Source organism: Triturus cristatus, chromosome 3_2 (assembly GCF_964204655.1).
Source record: "Triturus cristatus chromosome 3_2, aTriCri1.1, whole genome shotgun sequence".
NCBI lineage: Eukaryota > Metazoa > Chordata > Amphibia > Caudata > Salamandridae > Triturus > Triturus cristatus.
In genome coordinates, this window is record NC_140584.1 from 819,492,973 (window position 1) to 819,512,438 (window position 19,466).

At 43.5% G+C, this 19,466-nt stretch overlaps 1 protein-coding gene across 2 annotated transcripts in view; it reads left to right on the forward strand.

Annotated features, from left to right (window-relative positions):
* TMEM237 (transmembrane protein 237) overlaps positions 1 to 14,702 on the forward strand; it is a 215,265-nt gene extending 200,563 nt beyond the window's left edge. For both annotated transcript variants that reach the window (XM_085648985.1, XM_085648986.1), the window contains 2 exons: positions 12,834 to 12,955; positions 14,409 to 14,702. In XM_085648985.1, the coding sequence (XP_085505111.1) occupies positions 12,834 to 12,955; positions 14,409 to 14,476 (190 nt within the window). In that variant the 3' untranslated portion in view covers positions 14,477 to 14,702. The remainder of the gene's footprint in view (positions 1 to 12,833; positions 12,956 to 14,408) is intronic.
* The last annotated feature ends 4,764 nt before the right edge of the window (positions 14,703 to 19,466 follow it).

Below are 19,466 nucleotides of genomic sequence, written 5' to 3' on the forward strand. Positions count from 1 at the left end.
CAAGCACAAGAGATTTGGGATTGGGCAATTCGTCACAAGATCAACCTCAAAGCCATTTACGTCCCAGGAATCACCAATGTTCTGGCGGATTCCCTCAGCAGAACCACAACATCAAACCACAAATGGGAATTACATCAACCATCCCTAGACAGAGTGTTTCAGGAATGGGGGCATCCCGATCTAGACCTTTTCGCAACCAGCCAGAACCGCAAATGCACATTCTTTGCAAGTTGGATTCCCCACAAAGTCTCACTGGGAAATGCATTCTTGATGAATTGGTCACAAATATATGCCTATGCTTTTCCACCGATTCTGTTGGTTCCACGAGTTCTGCACAAGATCAAGAAACAGCCTTGCCGAATTATCCTAATTGCTCCCAGGTGGCCCCGCCAATACTGGTTTACCGAACTTCTCCTCCTCTCGGAGAGCGAGCCCATACAGTTCCAGCCAATTCCGCAACTTTTGATCCTCCAGAACGGCCAAATTTGTCATCTGGACCCAGCATCGCTGAGATTAGCGGCATGGCTCCTCAACACCTTGAATTTGCACACCTAGATATCCCTCCAGACTGTCAAGAGGTTTTGGCCAATGCTCGAGCACCTGCAACTGTTAAAACCTACAAACTAAAGTGGAAGAGGTTTTGCATGTGGTGTCAGTCTGCTAATCTCCATCCTATCCATGCAAGACCAGAACAAATTCTGCCTTTCTTTCTGCAGTTGGCAAGGTCCGGTCTTTCCCATTCTACTCTGAAGGTGTTCTTGGCTGCGATTTCAAGGTTTCGGCAGGATTGTGTTAACTCTCTTTATTCCAGTAGAGTCATCCAACAATTTTTTAAAGGGTTATTCCGGATGTTCCCTCCTATCCGGCGTCCACCTCCTTTTTGGCACCTTAATATAGTACTTTCACAACTAATGCGGCACCGTTTTGAGCCCATTCACAAGGTGGATTTAAAGTTCCTTTCTTGGAAGGTTTCCTTATTGCTGGCTTTAACATCAACCAGAAGAGTTAGTGACCTCCAAGCGTTCACTATTCATCCACCCTTTCTACAATTTACATCTGAATCTGTAGTACTACGCACTAACCCAAAATGTATGCCAAAGGTTCCGACGGATTTCCATCTTAATGAACCTATAGTTTTGAAAACATTCTTCCCAAATCCACTAACAGCTGCAGAAAAAGCCTTGCATTCTCTTGACATCAAAAGATGTCTGAAGTTTTACTTACAGCGGACAGCAACAATGCGCAAATCCGACCAACTCTTTGTAGCATATGGTAAACCGCGTCAAGGCCATTCAGTGTCAAAGCCAACCATAGCTCGTTGGATCTCTGCTGCAATTTGTTTATGTCATGGCCAAGCTGGAAGACCATTGCAAGCGACCCCAAGAGCACACTCTACAAGAGCAATCTCTTCATCTACAGCTCTTTTCGCCGGTGTGCCTCTTCATCAGATCTGTAGAGCGGCAACATGGTCCAGCAGGCATACTTTTACCAGACACTACTGTCTGGAAGCTGCAAGTGATGCGGACGCATCAGTGGGACAAGCTGTTCTACGCAATCTCGCAATCTCTTCAAATAAGGTGAGCCTCTGTTCTTCCTCCTCCACTACGCTTTTTCCATACTATTTCTATCTTGAAATTGTTCCACATATGTTGAAGCACACATGTATTTCTCTGTGTTTATACTGTTCTATAATGTATATAGTCTATGATACAAAGCAGCGTCTTATGAGCATGATGTTACGTACTGCTATCTACTCTGATTCAGGCATGTGAATCTATGAAAGATACCCCAAATACTGGAGAAGAATAATAGTTACTTACCTGTAATCTGTGGTTCTCCAGTATTGGTGTCTTTCATAGATTCACATGCAACCCGCCCATCTCCCCTCAGAGGCTTTTAGGCTATTATGTATTGGTTCACTCCTGTGCGAGAAAATCTGAGAGCCTCAGCCTCAGCCTCTGGGGAGAACATTCTGGTGGATGCTGTCACCTGATTGGCTGCAGTTTGGACTGGATATAATGACTGTGATAGTCATAGGTGTGGAAGTTTTTTCCTTGTAGCTTAGGCTACTTTACTTCCTGGTTTCAGGTTACCAGGGTTTTTTGGTTGTTATATGCATAATTATTACTTTTCTATTTACCGTGGGACTTCCACTCCGACGACGGGGAATGATTCAGGCATGTGAATCTATGAAAGACACCAATACTGGAGAACCACAGATTACAGGTAAGTAACTATTGTTCTTCTTGGCCATTGCCACTAGGCGCTTAATACAGCACAACAATCACACAAAAAGCAAACCTACCCATTCTTCATGTTCTCACATGTGAGAGCAACTCATCTTTAAATACCCGGTTCTGGATGATTTCAGTATCCCAATAATTGTAGGCAGGACCTAATGTCTAGAGAAAGCATAAAAATCCCTAATCTCCTCCTGATTACAAATGCAGAACTAGGTACTGCAGTCGGGTAAGACCTTTGACTAATGTGTGACTACAAGGCTCCCCTCTTTTACTTCTCCATGCAGTGTGGTTTTCCCACAGTTGGGGACCATTCCATACATTAAGAGCAACGTGTGTTGCCGCTACCAGCAATTAATAACTAATACTGTATGTATGTATTGTGACCAAGTGAGTGTGAGCATACAGACAGGGACACAACGTAGGGAGAAGTAGGATCTGGTCCTGGGGAAAGCCCTGGACCCTACTAAGGGGCCATTTTAAGGCTGAAATATGTTAACCCATTTCGACATGAGTCCTACTGTTTACTTTAATTGTCCCCTCACTACCCTCCTAATAAAGTGTAAATCTACCTTGGGTAGGTGACTAGGATGTTTTAGTTTTATATGGATCCCTTCCCCCCATTCCTTGGATTATCCCTGCACATTCCCTCAGTATACAACGAGGGCCCACCCGCCACAGAGGATTCTCTGGCGAGCGTGGAATGACCGATGATGAAGCATGACACCCAGGGGGTGTATGAGGCCATCCTGTATATTTTTATACATCCCCTCTAGGTCGTGCCTTCTCAAAGTGGGATTCTGAAATCATCCAGAACCAGGTAATTACCACGCAAAAGGATGAGTTGCTGTCACACATGAGAGGACTAAGAAGGGGTACATTTGCTTTATTTGTGTGATTGATATTCGGTAGAGAGAGTGCAAATACGAACCCCTATAATTACTCTCTCCTTCCACAGCCCCCCACTTGGAGAGAGCAGTGTGTTTTGCAGGGCTTAATACAGCAGGCCCATATTATGGTCCATAATGCTGGGACATTTGAAGGTTGTAGCTAATTGATTTAGCACAACATGCCACAAGAAAACATAACAAGGGAGAAAGAAGGTGAAAGGTCATTGGCATCAGCAGGAAAACGCCGTGAGATATTGAAACAATAATGTTTGAGGCATATGAGCTGTAGATCACACACTGTGCATAGATCGCCATCTGGTGTTGGGCCCTGGTCTTTGCACTTTGTTGTTGCCTTGGCAAGTCTTTGGAAGTCACGGGATAGGTGGCTCCTTCTTTGGACAATAGTGCGCATGGGCATCGACTCCATCGTCAGATTGTTTTTTTCCGTCATCGGGCTCGGATGTGTTCATCGCGCTCCAGTTCGGTATCATTACCGATCATGTTTTTGATGCAGAATCCTTCACCCTTACTTCGGTATTGTTTCGATCGCGTTCCCATTTGACGCGCATCCCTCCAAACTTCGAATCTTCGATTCCGGTTGTCGCCGCAGGGCTTCGGGCCTACCTGCTTCTTCAGGCCTTCGGCTCATGGAAAGGACTCTCTTTAAAAAGTGTCCTAAATGTGGATCCAAGTTTCCACACGCCGATCTTCATGAGGTGTGTAACCTCTGCCTTTCACCCGAGCATGAGGCCAAAGACTGTCTAGCTTGTGCCTCGTTCCACTCCAAGAAGACGATTCGAGATCGTCGAGCTCGAAAAACCATGGCTCAATCATCGACATCCATTCCCGACGACATCTTCCAGGAAGGCATCAATGTACCGGAGCAGATCCAAAACAGCACCATCAGCTCCTCTGAAGCCGAAGACTCCGACGTCGAAGATATCTCTCCGAGGCAGAGGGACGTAAGTACTGACATCGACCCCTCCCCTTCCCCCATTCCCAAAAAGGCTTCGGTCACACCTTCACCTTCGGGCCTAGGTGCACACCGGGACAGAACTTCTCACGCCCCGCCTTTGGACTCGGCAAATAAGCAGATACAAAAGCCTTCAGGTCACTAAGGATCGAGCCAGCCTGCCGTTGGTGCCGAAACTCCATCCCCGGCACCAAAAAACAAACCATTACCTTCCTCCGCAACAACGCCTAGTTCCGCATCGACGCCTTCGGCGCCGAAATCCACAGGCACGGATGCCGAGGCTCCGAAAAAATCATCGGAACAGAGCAAACACCTGATTCCGAAAACCTCAGGTGCTCAGCCTTCAAAACCCAGAAAATCCTCGGAACCAACTAAACTCCCGATTCCGATCACCACTGGCGCTCAGACTATGGATCCGAAAACACCATCGGCAACGAAAAAACAACCGGTACCGAAGCCCATACCGGAATCGAAGAAAACTCCCGATTCCAGTCCTAAAGACCACAAAACGACTCCAAAATCTCTGACACACAAACAATCTGACCCGGAAAAATCGGCGCCAAAGGAACACCCATCAGAGGAGGAGCTTTTTCGACCGGATCCAACTCAAAAAACACTTCAAAGAGACCCTAAAACAGGTCAACTCATACTTAGCTCTTCAAGGAAACGGAAAATGGACAAACCTGTACCAGCTCCACTTCCTTTAAAAAAAAGAGACATTGCAACCTCTCCTTTTAGGTTTCCTTCTCTACCTCCCCCCTCCATACCACTCTCCTATCCCATATTCACCCCCCTCACCATCTCCTCCACCTCCGGATGATGATGACACATCTGAAGATCTAGGGGATGATCAGCCTTTAGGGCAGAGCTTTCCAAACTGTGTGTCCCGACACAGTACTGTGTCGCCGGCAAATGGTGGGTGTGTCGCAGGGTGACACTGGTATTAACAGGCACTTAGCACATAACTTCTGCTAATTAAGAGGCATTCCTTTGAAAGCTTTGTTCTCACTATGCCTCATCTATTGCAGAACGTCTCCCAGTAAATGGTCTTTTAAAGACCTGCGAAGTACTCGGGTGCGGCTGTGTGTGTGCCCGGGAAGCTGGGGTGAGGTGACAGAGGGAGGAAGACAGAGGAAGACAGACGGAGGAAGACAGAGAGAGGGAGACCGAGAGAGAGGGAGACAGAGAGGGAGGGAGACAGAGGGAAGGAGACAGAGAGAGAGGGAGACAGAGGGAGGGAGACAGAGGGAGGGAGATGGAGAGGGACAGAGGGAAGGAGACAGGGAAAGAGAGGGAGGGAGACAGAGAGAGCGAGAGGGAGGGAGACAGCTAGAGTGAGACAGATAGAGGGAGACAGATAGAGGGAGACAGATAGAGGGAGACAGATGGAGGGAGACAGATGGAGGGAGACCGATGGAGGGAGACAGACAGAGGGAGAGAGACAGAGAGGGAGACAGAGACAGAGAGGGAGACAGAGGGAGAGGGAGGGAGACAGGGACGGAGACAGAGGGCGACAGACAGACAGAGGGAGGAGGGCGACAGAGGGAGGGAGACAGAGGGACAGAGAGGGAGGGAGACAGAGAGAGGGAGGGAGAGATAGAGGGAGAGAGATAGAGAGAGATGTGTGTATGCCGGCTTTGGTGACTCAGTGGACGAAGGTATCCGCTGCAAGGGCCTGTGTTCAACCTCATGGTCTCAAATTTACTTGAAAATGCACCATTTGCCCACTCTATTTCAAAATTTTCTTCCGGGGGGAGAACCCCCCGAATCCCCTTTACGTGGTTCGGGCTCGCTTGCTACACTGCCTTACTGTGTCCCAAAATGATGCATCTCCAAAAAGTGGGTCACCAACATGAAAAGTTTGGAAAGCTGTGCTTTAGGGGAACCCAGTCCTCCTGGTACCCCAAAAGACCCATGGGAGGATTATGACACACCAGAAGTCCCAGACACACCTCAGGATGACATCTACCCATCTAGGCCATCCCCTCCTGAGGACACTATAGGGTTCACTCAGCTTATATACAGGGCAGCAGAATATCACGGGGTGAACTTACACACAGACCCTGTAGAGGAAGATTTCCTCATGGACACTTTCGCACCATCCCAAAGGTCCACTGCCATTCTCCCGATGTTAAAATGGGTAATCAAACACACTCCTGAAGTGTTTAAGGACCCTGTAAGGGCCAGAGTCTTTAAACCCAGGGTAGAAAAAAGTACAAAGCTGCTCCAGCTGATCCTGTTTATATTAAAGGACAAGTATCCTTAGATTCCTTAGTGGTCTCCATCGCCAGGAAAAGGGCTAATTCACAAACCACAGGAGATGCCCCACCTCCTGACAAAGAATCAAAACTGCTGGACACGTCTGGTAAAAGAATGGCGTCCCAAGCAGCTAACATATGGAGGATTGCCAACACACAGGCTTTGCTTGCAAGATATGATAGAGCACACTACGACGAGCTAGAGACACTACTACAACACCTTCCAGACCAATACAAAACATGAGCTAATGATCTCATCCAGGAAGGCAAGCTCATAACTAACACCTCCATTTGTTGTGCTCTGGATGATGTAGATACAGCATCCCAGGCTATTAATACCAGTGTCCGTTTACGCAGACATGACTGGCTACGCATTTACGGCTTTAAACCCGAGGTTCAAACCACCATTTTAAATCAAACGTTCGACCAGGAACACTTATTTGGGCCTACTGTAGATTCATCTTTAGAAAAGATGAAAAAGGATACCAACACTGCCAAATCAATGGGAGCTTTGCAATCGCAAGCTCCCAGAAGTTCCTTTCGTCGCTCCTCTTATAGGGGCGCCTCTAGCGGTTTTACCACTGATAACCCCTCCCCTTCCTACAAGAGTCCCACCCAGACCTCATGTAACAGAGGCTACTACAGAGGAGGCTACAGGGACAATAAAAACAAAGGTAGAGGCAAAACTACCAATACTTGTACAGCCTCCTCCCCTGAACAATGACTTCCCTCCACTCCCCCGGACCACTCTACTCCGGTCGGGGGAATATTGCTACAGTTCCTGCCTGTCTGGAACGACATCACCACAGACAGGTGGATGAGACAAATCATCCGATCAGGTTACTGCGTAGAGCTCACTTCCACTCCCCCAAATATACCACCCAAACAGTGTCCAATGTCAACAGACCACTTAACGCTTCTAAAACAAGAAGTACTTTCCCTCTTACAAATACATGCCATAGAACCAGTTCCCCTTCATCACAAAAACACAGTGGTTTACTCCCTGTACTTCCCCCTTCCAAAGAAGGATGGAACTCTGAGGCCCATCTTGGACCTCCGGCCATTAAACCTCTACATGCAATCAGACCATTTCCACATGGTCACTCTTCAACAGGTCCTCCCGCTACTCAAACAAGGCGATTTCCTTTCCACATTAGATCTCAAGTTTTGTTTAAATGTTATAATATCGACAAAAACTTTACCCGTGACCAAGGCGGTTTGCCGCCGAAACGCGTTGGGTTAGTGTTGGCTTGATGCTTTGAATAAATCTCTTTAAAGCTCATTTCTGAAATCGTGCGAATTCTTGGAAGGAATGCACACGTACTTGGATGTGCGGTGAGAAACGTTTAGATCTCAAGGACGCCTACTTCCACATTCCCATTCACCCTGCTCACAGGAAATATCTTCGGTTTGTGGTGGACGGACAGCAATACCAGTTCAAGGTTCTCCCATTCGGAGTCACCACAGCACCCAGAGTCTCCACAAAATGTCTGGCAGTGGTGGCAGCCCACCTAAGAAGACAACAAATTCACGTCTTCCCATATTTGGACGACTGGTTCATAAAAGCCAAGTCACATACCCAGTGTGTAAATCACACACACGCCACAATCCAACTACTTCACGATTTAGAGTTTACCATAAACCTCGCAAAGTCGCAGCTCCAACCATCCCACATCCAACAATATCTGGACGCCACAATAAATACCTCAAAGGGCCTTGCTTATCCCAGTCCAGCCAGGGTAGTAAGCATGCAAGCCCTTATAACAAGATTCCAACCACAACACTCACTCCCAGCTCGAGTGTTCATGCAACTCATAGGGATGATGGCCTCTTGCATATTCATAGTACCTCATGCAAGATTCCAGATGTGCCCCTAACAGGAATGCCTGGCACGTCAGTGGAACCAAGCTCAAGGTCATTTAACAGATCTGGTGTTGGTGGACGGCCGCACACATAGCTCTCTGCAGTGGTGGAACACCCAAAACCTTTCCAAAGGGCCACCATTCCTAGAGCCGGTTCCACAGATTGTGCTAACAGCAGATGCACCGCTCACCGGCTGGGGAGCTTATCTACTTCATCACACCATACAGGGCACATAGACACCTCAGCAAAAGCTACTCCCCATCAATCATTTGGAGTTACTAGCATTCTTTCTGGTATTAAAATCATTCCAGAAACAGATATCAGGCAAAGCTGTCTTAGTCCGCATGGACAATATAACAGCAATGTACTATTTACAAAAACAGGGGGGACGCACTCTCTCCAGCTCTCTCAGCTAGCACAGAGTATATGGAGATAGGCCATTCCTCAAAACATATTCCTGTTAGCCCAACACCTTCCAGGAATTCAAAATCACATAGCAGATCTGTTAAGTCGGCAGACACAACAGATTCACAAGTGGGAACTTCACCACCCAAGTTCTTCAACCGTTCTTCCAAATGTGGGGGCAGCCAGAGATAGATCTCTTCGCCACACATTGCAACACAAAATGCCCAAGCTTCGCCGCCAGATATTCACACCCATTGTCCAAAGGCAATGCAATATGGATGAACTGGTCAGGCAAATTTGCGTACGCTTTTCCACCTCTCCCACTCATTCCATTAGTGGTGCGCAAGCTACAACAACAGTCGCAAACACTGATCCTAGTTGATCCAACATGGCCAGACAACCCGGTAAACAACATTGCTGGAACTATCAGTAGTCCCGCACCAAAATCTATGCCTCTCCCCACACCTCTTAACACAGAACCATAGAGAGATAAGACACCCAGATCCAGCACAGCTCAACCTTGCGATCTGGCTCCTGAAGTCCTAGAGTTTGGTTATCTCAATCTTCCACCTGATTGCATGAACGTCATCAAAGAAGCTAGGCGCCCTACCACTAGGGCCTGCTATTGAGCCAAGTGGAAAAGATTTGTTATATACTGTAACAATAACAACATCAATCCTCTAGATGCCTCCACTCAGCACATCATATGCTACCTACTGCATCTTCAAAGATGTAATCTAGCATACACATCAATTAGATTACATCTCGCCGCCATTGCAGTCTATCTACAAAATAGACAGCATCTTTCACTGTTCAGGGTGCCTGCCATTAAAGCATTCATAGAAGGCCTCAAAAGAATAATTCCTCCCAGGGTATCTCCCTCCCCAGTGTGGAATTCAAACATCGCCCTCACAAGATTAATGGGTCCTCCATTTGAACCTCTACATAAATGCGAGCTACAATTTCTTACATGGAAAACCGCTTTCCTTGTGGCCATTACATCTCTTAGAAGAGTAAGTGAGCTACAGGCACTAACTATTCAAGAACCATTTTTACAACTCCATCAGAACAAAGTGGTTCTCTGGACAAATCCCATATTCCTTCCTAAAGTTATTTCTCCCTTCCATCTCAACCAATCTGTTGAGTTGCCAGTGTTCTTCTCGCAACCACAAACAGTAGCAGAAAGAGCTCTTCATACCCTAGACGTAAAAAGAGCACTCCTTTACTATATTGACAGAACAAAACCTTTTCGCAAAACAACTTTTGTATCCTTCTCACCACCACATAAAGGCAATTCCATATCAAAATCTGGCATTGCAAGGTGGATTGTCAAATATATACAAATTTGCTATCACAAAGCAAAACGTACACTGTCTATTCCCCCTAAAGCCCACTCTACTCGAAAGATAGGGGCTTCAATGGCATTTTTAGGGAACATTCCCTTAGATGACATCTGCAAAGCAGCTACATGGTCTACACCGCACACATTCACAAAACACTACTGTGTAGATGTGCAGGCAAAACAACAAGCTAGTGTGGGCCAAGCTGTACTCAAAACGCTATTTCAAACTACTGCAACAGATATTGGTGGTCGCCGCTAAGGAGGAATACTGCTATGCAATCTATGCACAGTGTGTGATCTGCAGCTCATATGCCTCGAACGGAAAATGCTACTTACCAGAATGCATCTGTTCTTGGCATGTAGAGCTGAAGATCCACACACGCCCACCCACCCCCCGGCTACCTTTATCTGTTCAAGGATTATCTTATTTAGATACTACATACATGGACATCTATTTTTGTTTCTCACAAAACTCCATCATTTCTTTATTGGCGAAAAAACAATCTGACGATGGAGTCGTTGCCCATGCGCACTATTGTCTAAAGGAGGAGCCACCTATCCCGTCACTTCCACATACCTTCCAAGACACCAACAAAGTGCAAACATCCGGGCCCAACACCAGATGGCGATCTATGCATAGTGTGTGGATCTGCAGCTCTACATTCCAAGAACAGATGCATTCTGGTAAGTTGCATTTTCCTTCACATTCCACTCTCAATATTACCCACTCCACTAGAATGGAACCATGCCATTTACATGGAAGAGTGACAGAAAATGTTTTTAGGAGGGGCTGTGTTTTGAGAATTAAAGCATACCATACACAACTTCCAAGCAATATCATTTCAACCTACCACTACACTAAATATGCATATTGTAAAGCAAGCAAGCAATTAAATGTGTACCAAGTCCACACAAGAACAAATGCATTTTACTCCGCATAATAAGGTGCACAGGAAAGAATACAGGCAAATCTTAGAAATAAGAAAAAACAGACGAGTGAAGACGGAAATGGTTAGGATGTGTGGGCATTACATCCAATTTTCTCATTAGTCTAACAAGAAGAATAGGTGTGTACATACATACAAGGCACATTATTGCTTATAAAGGTGCGAAATCACAGAAAAGTTCTACGAATTGCAATGAATAATGGACATTTGTAATTTAAAGTCCTGCCATTTGGTCTTGACACAAATGCCTGGAAGTAGTGGTGGCTCATCTCAGTGGTATAGAGCCTGTGCCTACCCTTATGTGGATGACTGGGTGCAAAAGGTCAATTTACTCAGCAAAGTAAGTGAAGATATTCTAATAAGCATGGCAAATGTGCAAGGCCCGAGAGTACACTTCAGCTGCAAGTCAACAGCTTCCCTAGTGCATAAAATCTACTACATTAAAGCAAAAGTGAATTAGTTGAAGGGCAGATGACTTTATGGTCAGAAGCGTCAATCTTCATACAGGACGCCTCATTCAACAGCTTGGCAGGTTGCACCTTTCCTTAGATTTTTAGCATCTTGCATAATCGTAGTACTAATTATAAGACTTCAATGGCAATGTGAAGATGCCAAGAAGATGCGTGAGCACTAAGGAAACAAAGACAAATTAATGTAAGTAGTAGCTATCTTAACTGTAGTGAACAAGTAAGTGGAACACAATTAAAGAGGTGTCATTTCAACAGCTACTCCTACTTCAGACCATAGTAACAGATGCTTCCTTTCTAGAGTGGGGTGTTTTGGAGAGCTGTAAATACAGGTAGTGTAGTCACAGAGGTAATCATTGTATCATGTAAACATGCTGGAACAGAAAACCGTTCATCTGGCCTTAAAATATTTTTGACCGGCAGGCTTTTAGAGCAGACATTGCAACAATGATGCATTAAAGAGCCAGAGAGCAACAGTTTTGTTTGCACCCGATTTCTATTTCTCCAGGATGCTTACAGCAAATGGGAATTACCGAAGGGCCACAGATAAATTCATGCCCCCTTCTGTAATATGGATGTTGTGGGCACACATTTCGTGCCAGTACGATACCAAAGAATCATTCCTCATTTCATGAGCTGTGATTTCTGTGCAAATTAGGCAATTCCTTTAGGACTGCACCAACAGAATATTACAGACAAGAATGCAGGGGCAAGGAGTTTGCTAGAACGTGCACTAATTGTGCACCACATTTGAAGTGGGAAACAGTCAGTGTGGCCCTCAGGACGTCCCTTGGTAGGGGGACATGTCAGTCCCAAGTATTGTCCCAGGAGCCTCCTACATCTAAGCGCAGTGACACACACGCCTGCAGGGTGGGACCCCTGCCCCTAGATGAAAATGAAGCCCGGGTCCTCTGGCTGTGAAAGAGAACTGCTGTTTCTAACCGCAGTTCTATCTGTCACTGATGAGTTCTCAGTGCAGGTGCATTCTATTACTTTTCATGCCAGTGTTCCGTATAGTTTACATTTTGCTCTTAATAGGGCATAGTGTCCTGGTATGCATTGGATGCACCCAATAATGGGTGCACCACAACGTAGAAAATCAGTGCACCCAGTTGCTAATACACCCTGCACCAGTAGGCACACTAACGTTTTGGATTTGTAAAAGCTATGCTTCTGCTATCTGCTCACTTTATTTAATTTTTTACTTTAAAAAAAAAAAACCATAAGTAAAGGTCTGATGCTGCTGCTCTCTTTTGTCAGATTTGATGAATATCGTAAAGAAATGGCAAGCATGTTAAAAAAAAAAAATGTTCTGTCTCCAGATTCCACACACAGATGGAGATATTTTGTGTTGATGAATTTTGTGAAAAGTCCATTCATGGATTACAAGTAAGGAACATTTCTATCTTGCACGCCTCCCTCTGATACACATTTATTATTTCCTCCAGGAGTGCAGATGGGGAGGTTAATATTCTGCAGCCATGGATTGTAGTGAACCTGGTGGTTGCTATCCTCGTTGGTCTTTCCTGGCTTTTCCTGTCCTACAGCCCAGAACTTGATCACACCGAAGGTACTGTGTGGAGATAATGACATTGGTGAATCATAGTTTACATTGTATGCTTGTGGGAGTGTTATTATTTTATTACAAAATCATTTTTTAATCAATTGGGAGTTAACAAAATAACACTCTTTCAATTAGTTTCTCCTTTACATAGAAATTTAGTTTTCTGCCAAATCCACAAGTGGAAATTAATTCCTAAAATGACTGCTGTGACTATGAGTTAAGCAACTTGTTCTGTTTTTTGTTTTGCATGTAAATCACTTTGGGCCAGGTGTACTAAGCATTTTATCAATCACAAATGCTCCAATTGGATGTTTGCAACTGTTAAAAATGTTATTTTCTATGTACTAACTCGATTTTAAGAGTTAGGAAAGTTTTTCCGAGTCCTAAAATGGGATTCCCAATGTATACCAATTTGGTATCTGGAAGGGGTATGTTGTAGGCGTACCTTCCAAATAGGTATTGTATGTCTCTCCAAATCTGTATCATATGTATCTCTTATATGACAGTAATCCGATCACAAAACATTAGACATTTAAAGGCGGTTGTAATGCATTTGCAAAAGGGAAGTTTGTTGAAGAACAAGCAGTGTTTGAACGGACCACTGCCAATTCTTAAACAAACTTTAAAATAAATAAATGTTATTTTTAATGCAGTATCATGTTTACTTTATTTAAGAGCAATTACAGACATGATGGTCTGCAGACCCCCAACAGGCCTTCATCACTATGATGACCTGCAATTTGCGAACTTCTTTATTGATATTCATGTGCTAGGTTGGATTGCAACTCACTACGATTCAGAATTTAAGAACTGACCTATTAATACAGTAGTCAGTTGTTTAATTATTTACTGGTCTCGAATTTGTGAGCAGTAAATAAAACATCTGGCCCTTTGTCTCTAAAACGTTTCAGTGCCAAATACCCAAATTATTAGCACTTACCTCATCAGCATAAAGAAATAATCTCAATCTCATTTTACTGTCTATTTTCAGGAGAGTGTAAGACACATTTGACCAGAATTTGTTCACACATGTTCTAAATAAAGTAGATTTCTTAACATATACACTGGCTTCATCAACATTCTTTAAGTCATGTGAACATATGACTGTTTTTAGACAGTAGTACAGCAGCTTTAAACTTGTAACCCCAAGAAAGACCCCTTATATTTAAAGCATATTCAAACATGTCTGTTTATTGTACAAGGTTTCATTTGTATTTCTAGCCAGTACCATGACAGCTATAAACATGTAACCTCAAGATAGACCAGTCACGTTTAAGGCCAGCTCTAAAGATTTTTAATGGCCTAAAATAATTTGAATACACTGCAGAGTGCTTCCAGGAAACATTTTATTTACAAACTCTAGAACAGTAAAGACAAATAAAATTTCATTGTAAGTGGTCCAGTTGGGAAACAACAGTGAATGTTTTACATTTTCATTCTTATTTTCTGTTGTATGCAGATTTGATGTTTCTCCATGACATCGATGAGTTCCCTGAACGGGAAAAAGGAATACAACTGCAGGCGTAGAGGAGACCCCACTGACATCTTAATTAGAGAATTGCATGTGGTCAGTTATCATTTGTATATAGATCTGTATTTTGGAAAATACAATTTTATTTTTGTATGATTTTTATATAGTTTTCCAAATGTAAGCTGAATTTTTAATTAGCAGTGCCATAGTATGCTGTTTTGTTATATCATTTTGTGAAAAGATGTATTTTATTAAAATAAACCAAATGGCTTTTTCAAATGACTTGCTGTATTTTTGGAGCAAAATAGGAAGGTATCTGATTAAGTTCTTCCTAAAGTCTGTTTAACGGAGTTGAGTGTTCAAAATAACAATGGAAAATATAAACAGCTGCCATAAAACACCCGTGTTGATTAGGAAATTCCACAAATGGTCATAGAAAAGAGAACTGAAACCTAAAGATGAGTTAATCATCGCAGCCCAGGCTAGCAGGGTACGTACTAGATGGTTTACAAAATGCATTGAAAACATTCTAATACTTAGTTGACCACTGATATTGTCTGCTCTTATGGCAGAGAGATATCGAACACAACAAAACACATAGTCTGTTACATTGCAAAGTCTGTAAACACTAAATTATAGATGAGATCACTGATATTATATATATGGGAGAATGTACCACCAACTGTGCATTATAAGGATATTGCAAGTCACTGAGGCATTTCATGCCCATATAAAGACACAAAGTTGGAAGTGAATGGGCATGGAAATCAAAATGATTTGTTATATCCTTAGATCAGGTAGACACCTGTAATCCCTGTATAAAAGCCCCTCTCTGATTTCCTTATTACAGTTGAGTTGTGAAAGCCTATAGTCACCTGTAATAACAAAATAACGTACCTGCTCAGCTGTTAGTTATTACATCTGAGCTGTGACATCATAATACCTGCTTCCAGAGCCAGCATCCAAAGTGAAAGTCGGGTCACAGAGCATTCTAACAGCTAACGTTTAAACAATGAGAAGGAGATCTGGCTTTTTTTCTTTTGATCTGTTTTTCTAAAATGAACAGCAATCAACAGAAAGGAGATGTGTGACAACATATTTATTTTTTGCAAGCCCTAGGCCACTACATGAAAGAAGAGCTCTCTGCAGGTTTCTTCACATTCTGAGATACAATCTTTGAAATCTGATGTACATTACACTGATTTTAATATGTTTTTGCAACAGCTTATTAACTGCTTTTTGGTGTGAATAATTTCACACTAGAGATTCCGTCTCCATTCTGCATGTCTGCAACTATACTATCAAGGGTCAGATTCATCAGTCTTTCATGCAACATAGCAAGACAACTTGTTGTGCTTCGTGAAAGGGGGAGGGCAGGAATGTGCCATATTTACTAATATATCATGCATTCCTGCTCGTTTCTTGCACTTGCGCCTTCAAGGGATTTATTTGGAATACTCTGTTCTATTGCTTTTGATATATATTTTAAACTGCAAGAATTATTGATAAACTCGCCAGAGAGATATTATTCAAAAGTATTTTAACTAAGAAATATTTTTGTTCCATGTGAGGACATAAGAACCAATGAACCAATCACAAAACAATAAATATTCAAAACACGGGTATATATAGAAAAAGATTTTATCTTTTGAAATTTATCAAGGGTACTACACAGTTATACAAACAATGAAACAAGAGGAAAATAAATACAATTGTATAATCCTTCAATGTCACTATTGTAAATACTTCTCATTGTACATTATTTTCCAGAAGAGAGTGTGAATGTCGACGTTTCAGTCTCTATGCATTTGTCCCGAGACCATCTTCAGGACTATCATAAATTTAACAGTTGACCCCTGAATGTTGTTTCCAAAGATTTAAGAATTATAGAACACAATTGATACGTATATGTCAAATCGATGATCGTTCTGTAGCTTTTGTTTAAGGTGAATAATCGTCAAAAGATACAGGTAAGTGAACTCTGGTGCTTTTTGGACGGTGTAATAAAATTTCCAGTCCCCAGCAACTTCTCAATTGAAGAAGTGTATTCTGTTAAGTTTTGTAGCGCAGCGAAAATTCGTCAGTCTGCAGTCGATTAGTACTACTTTATCAATAATTCTTGCAGTTAAAAATATGTATCAAAAGCAATAGAACAGAGTATTCCAAATAAATCCCTTGAAGGCGCCTTTTACCCGTTTATTTGATTTGCCCAAGCCCTCAAGGGTTGATTGGGTTTCCCATTATATTCAATTGTTTAACCACAATGCAGGCATCCTTGTGCCAAGGTACAAGAGTGCCTGCGTTGCAGGCAAGATTGTTACCTTCCTGCACAAAACAATCCTCTGAGGCTTTTTCCTCTAAGTGTTCTGCAAAATGCAGCTAAATTAGAAAGATGAAACAACGAGGTGAAATAAAGATATTTCTCCTCATTGCACTTCCCCTGGGAAGGCGTAGCCCTTTGACGCATTCCCAGATTTACCAGTCTTGGTAAATCCGGGAAGGTGCCAAAATCCATGGGTGGATGTATGGGAACACCCATGGAACCCCTTCCAAAGGCATAGTAACGCAAGGCATAGGCTTGCTCTGCCTTGTGTTACTCCAGGTTTACCAAGCAACACGGCCACACCTTATGACCTTACGTTGCTTAGTAAATCTGACTTTAGAATTTTGTTGCACTTGTGACACCATGTGTGACGCAAGGGCAATGCAATAAAAAGATAAATCTGGCCCCAAGGATTTAAGCACTTTAGAGGATGAATGATTGAGTGACTATGTATAATAGTCACCTTGGAGTTCCATAATGATATGGTGGAACTCATCCAAAAGGATGCCTTGTTCTTTTATTTGGTCATAGAACTCCTCAACGACTTACAATATCCTTTTAATGTACGGCATGTAGTACTTTATCCCATATATAGTGCACCAACTTTGAGATATATGGACATGGACCTCTAAGGTGGCTTGCAATACCCAGTTGAGGATATGTTATTCCTCCTAAGTGTGGCTTCTCCTTGTGGAGACCACAGCCTCTCCTGTCCTAGGCCGTGGCAGAAAGATCAGCATCATGCGGTGGCTTGGGCAGGAAGCTGGACAGCATGGGGGGGACTTTACCATAGGAAGCTGCTACAGGAAAGATGGGTGAAATGCGTGGCCTCTAGAGTGAGAGGAGGTGGAGGGAAGTTGCATGACATGCTGGTTTCTCCACTGATAGTGGAAGGAACAGTGGCACAATGCACACCCTCTTCAAGTGAGAAGCCCTAAGCTTTGTGACTTGACTCATCAGAGTTTGCATATGCTGGGAACAGCTATCATTTTCTTATTACAGGGTTGTTCTGACACCAGAACTTGCCGGAAAATAATTCACACCTGTTTATAGGGCTCTTACATCTCCTACGTATTATGCTAGGAACTATTACGTGAACCTGCTTCTTGCACCCTCACCTCCTCCACTTGAAATAGAGAGAAAGCAGGTATCAGATATAGACATCAGATCTTGACATCAGGTCCTATCAGAGCAGGACCAGATGCACACATCTATTAATGTCCTAGTTAGGTGAGCAGAAAGGTATTTCATAAATGTCAAAACAAGGCTCGACCTACTTGAAAAAGGGATGAGTATTACAAAGTGAGGAAGAGCACTGACAGTATACCAAGCGCAAGCAGGACAACACTAACATGCACAGTTGCCAGGTGGGCATTGATAGGCTCATACTGCTTTTATGCAACAGCACTCACTTCTAAATCAGGATGTAACAACATGCACAATCAGCCTGGCTAGTACCACTAACAAACCTTTGCACCATAGTGCAAAGGTGTCTGCGTAAAGTCTAGCATAGGTTTTCTACTGGAAGTGTAGCCTTCCAATACAAAATTTAAAAGCTTTCCCACTTTGGAGGTGTGCAGCACACATCCAAAGGTAGAAAAGTTGGAGAAATAAACCAGTTCTCCAGCACTGTATCTTTCACATATTCACTTGCTAGAATATTCTTCCCCGTTGGTAGACAGGGAACCTCTGGTAATCTTACAAACAGCAGTCCAGTCACATATACAACATATTATACATACAATAACATTAACTAGAAAAGCAATTATATCTTTTCCTATGTACATCATTATATGATATAAACTTCATCCAATCTCAACCCACCTAACCCAGCTGTTCCCCTGACTGAAGCCTCCAAGTGCCAGAATTTCTACCACTTGCTTAGTGTGAGGAACCCCTTAAAAAGCTGATTAGATTTGTTTTTTACATTAAACCAAGCATTGGCATAGCCAAAAAGTCTCGCCTTTGGGACCTTATAAGTGTTTAGCCATGCAGTACATTATCCTGGGTGGGATTGAAGAGCTATACAATTACTACACACTGGGTCATGCAACCAGTGCAATGTGATGACAGACGAAGGTGTTGAAGAAATGAATGGAGGGCCTTGGGTAGTATTTTGACAGTAGGGGAGGACAACAACTTGTAGTGTCCCTTCTTGTGGTGTAGCTGCGAAGATGGTACCGGTAATCAGGCGTTTACCCAAGAGACTGGAAGGGTAGGGTCTGGTTTTGCAGAGGTGGGGGCCGACTTTTTACTGGGGCAGGTTTTGCAGCAGTGGGGGCAGGTTTTGCAGCGGTGCTGCAATATCGGCCCTCCGAAACAAAAGCAGCAAGCAAGCATTTCCAGCCTCCCGGGGCAAGGCTGTGCTTCCCGTGGGGCTGGTCAAAAAAAATTGCCAGGGCTGCATTGAGTTCGCAGACTAGCCCTGGAAACAGTAAAAATAGTCCAGAGTTTAGAACACTGGTGGAGGTTTTGGAGGTGTCTAACTTATGGGGAACAGGAAGTGAAAATGGCAAGATCACCGGTGTAAGAAAACTCAGTGACAGGGGAGCCCTGAGTAAGAGTAATGGGGTGTGAAAGGAGACACATAGAGCAAAAACTAGTCCCGGAAGGATGCAAGAAGGCCAGGGTTGGTCTCTCAGGTGAGGAAGAAAAGGCACACAGAGGAGAAATAGCCACAGCTGGGTTCACTGTGGTGGGAAGTAACAAGTTGTGGATGGCAA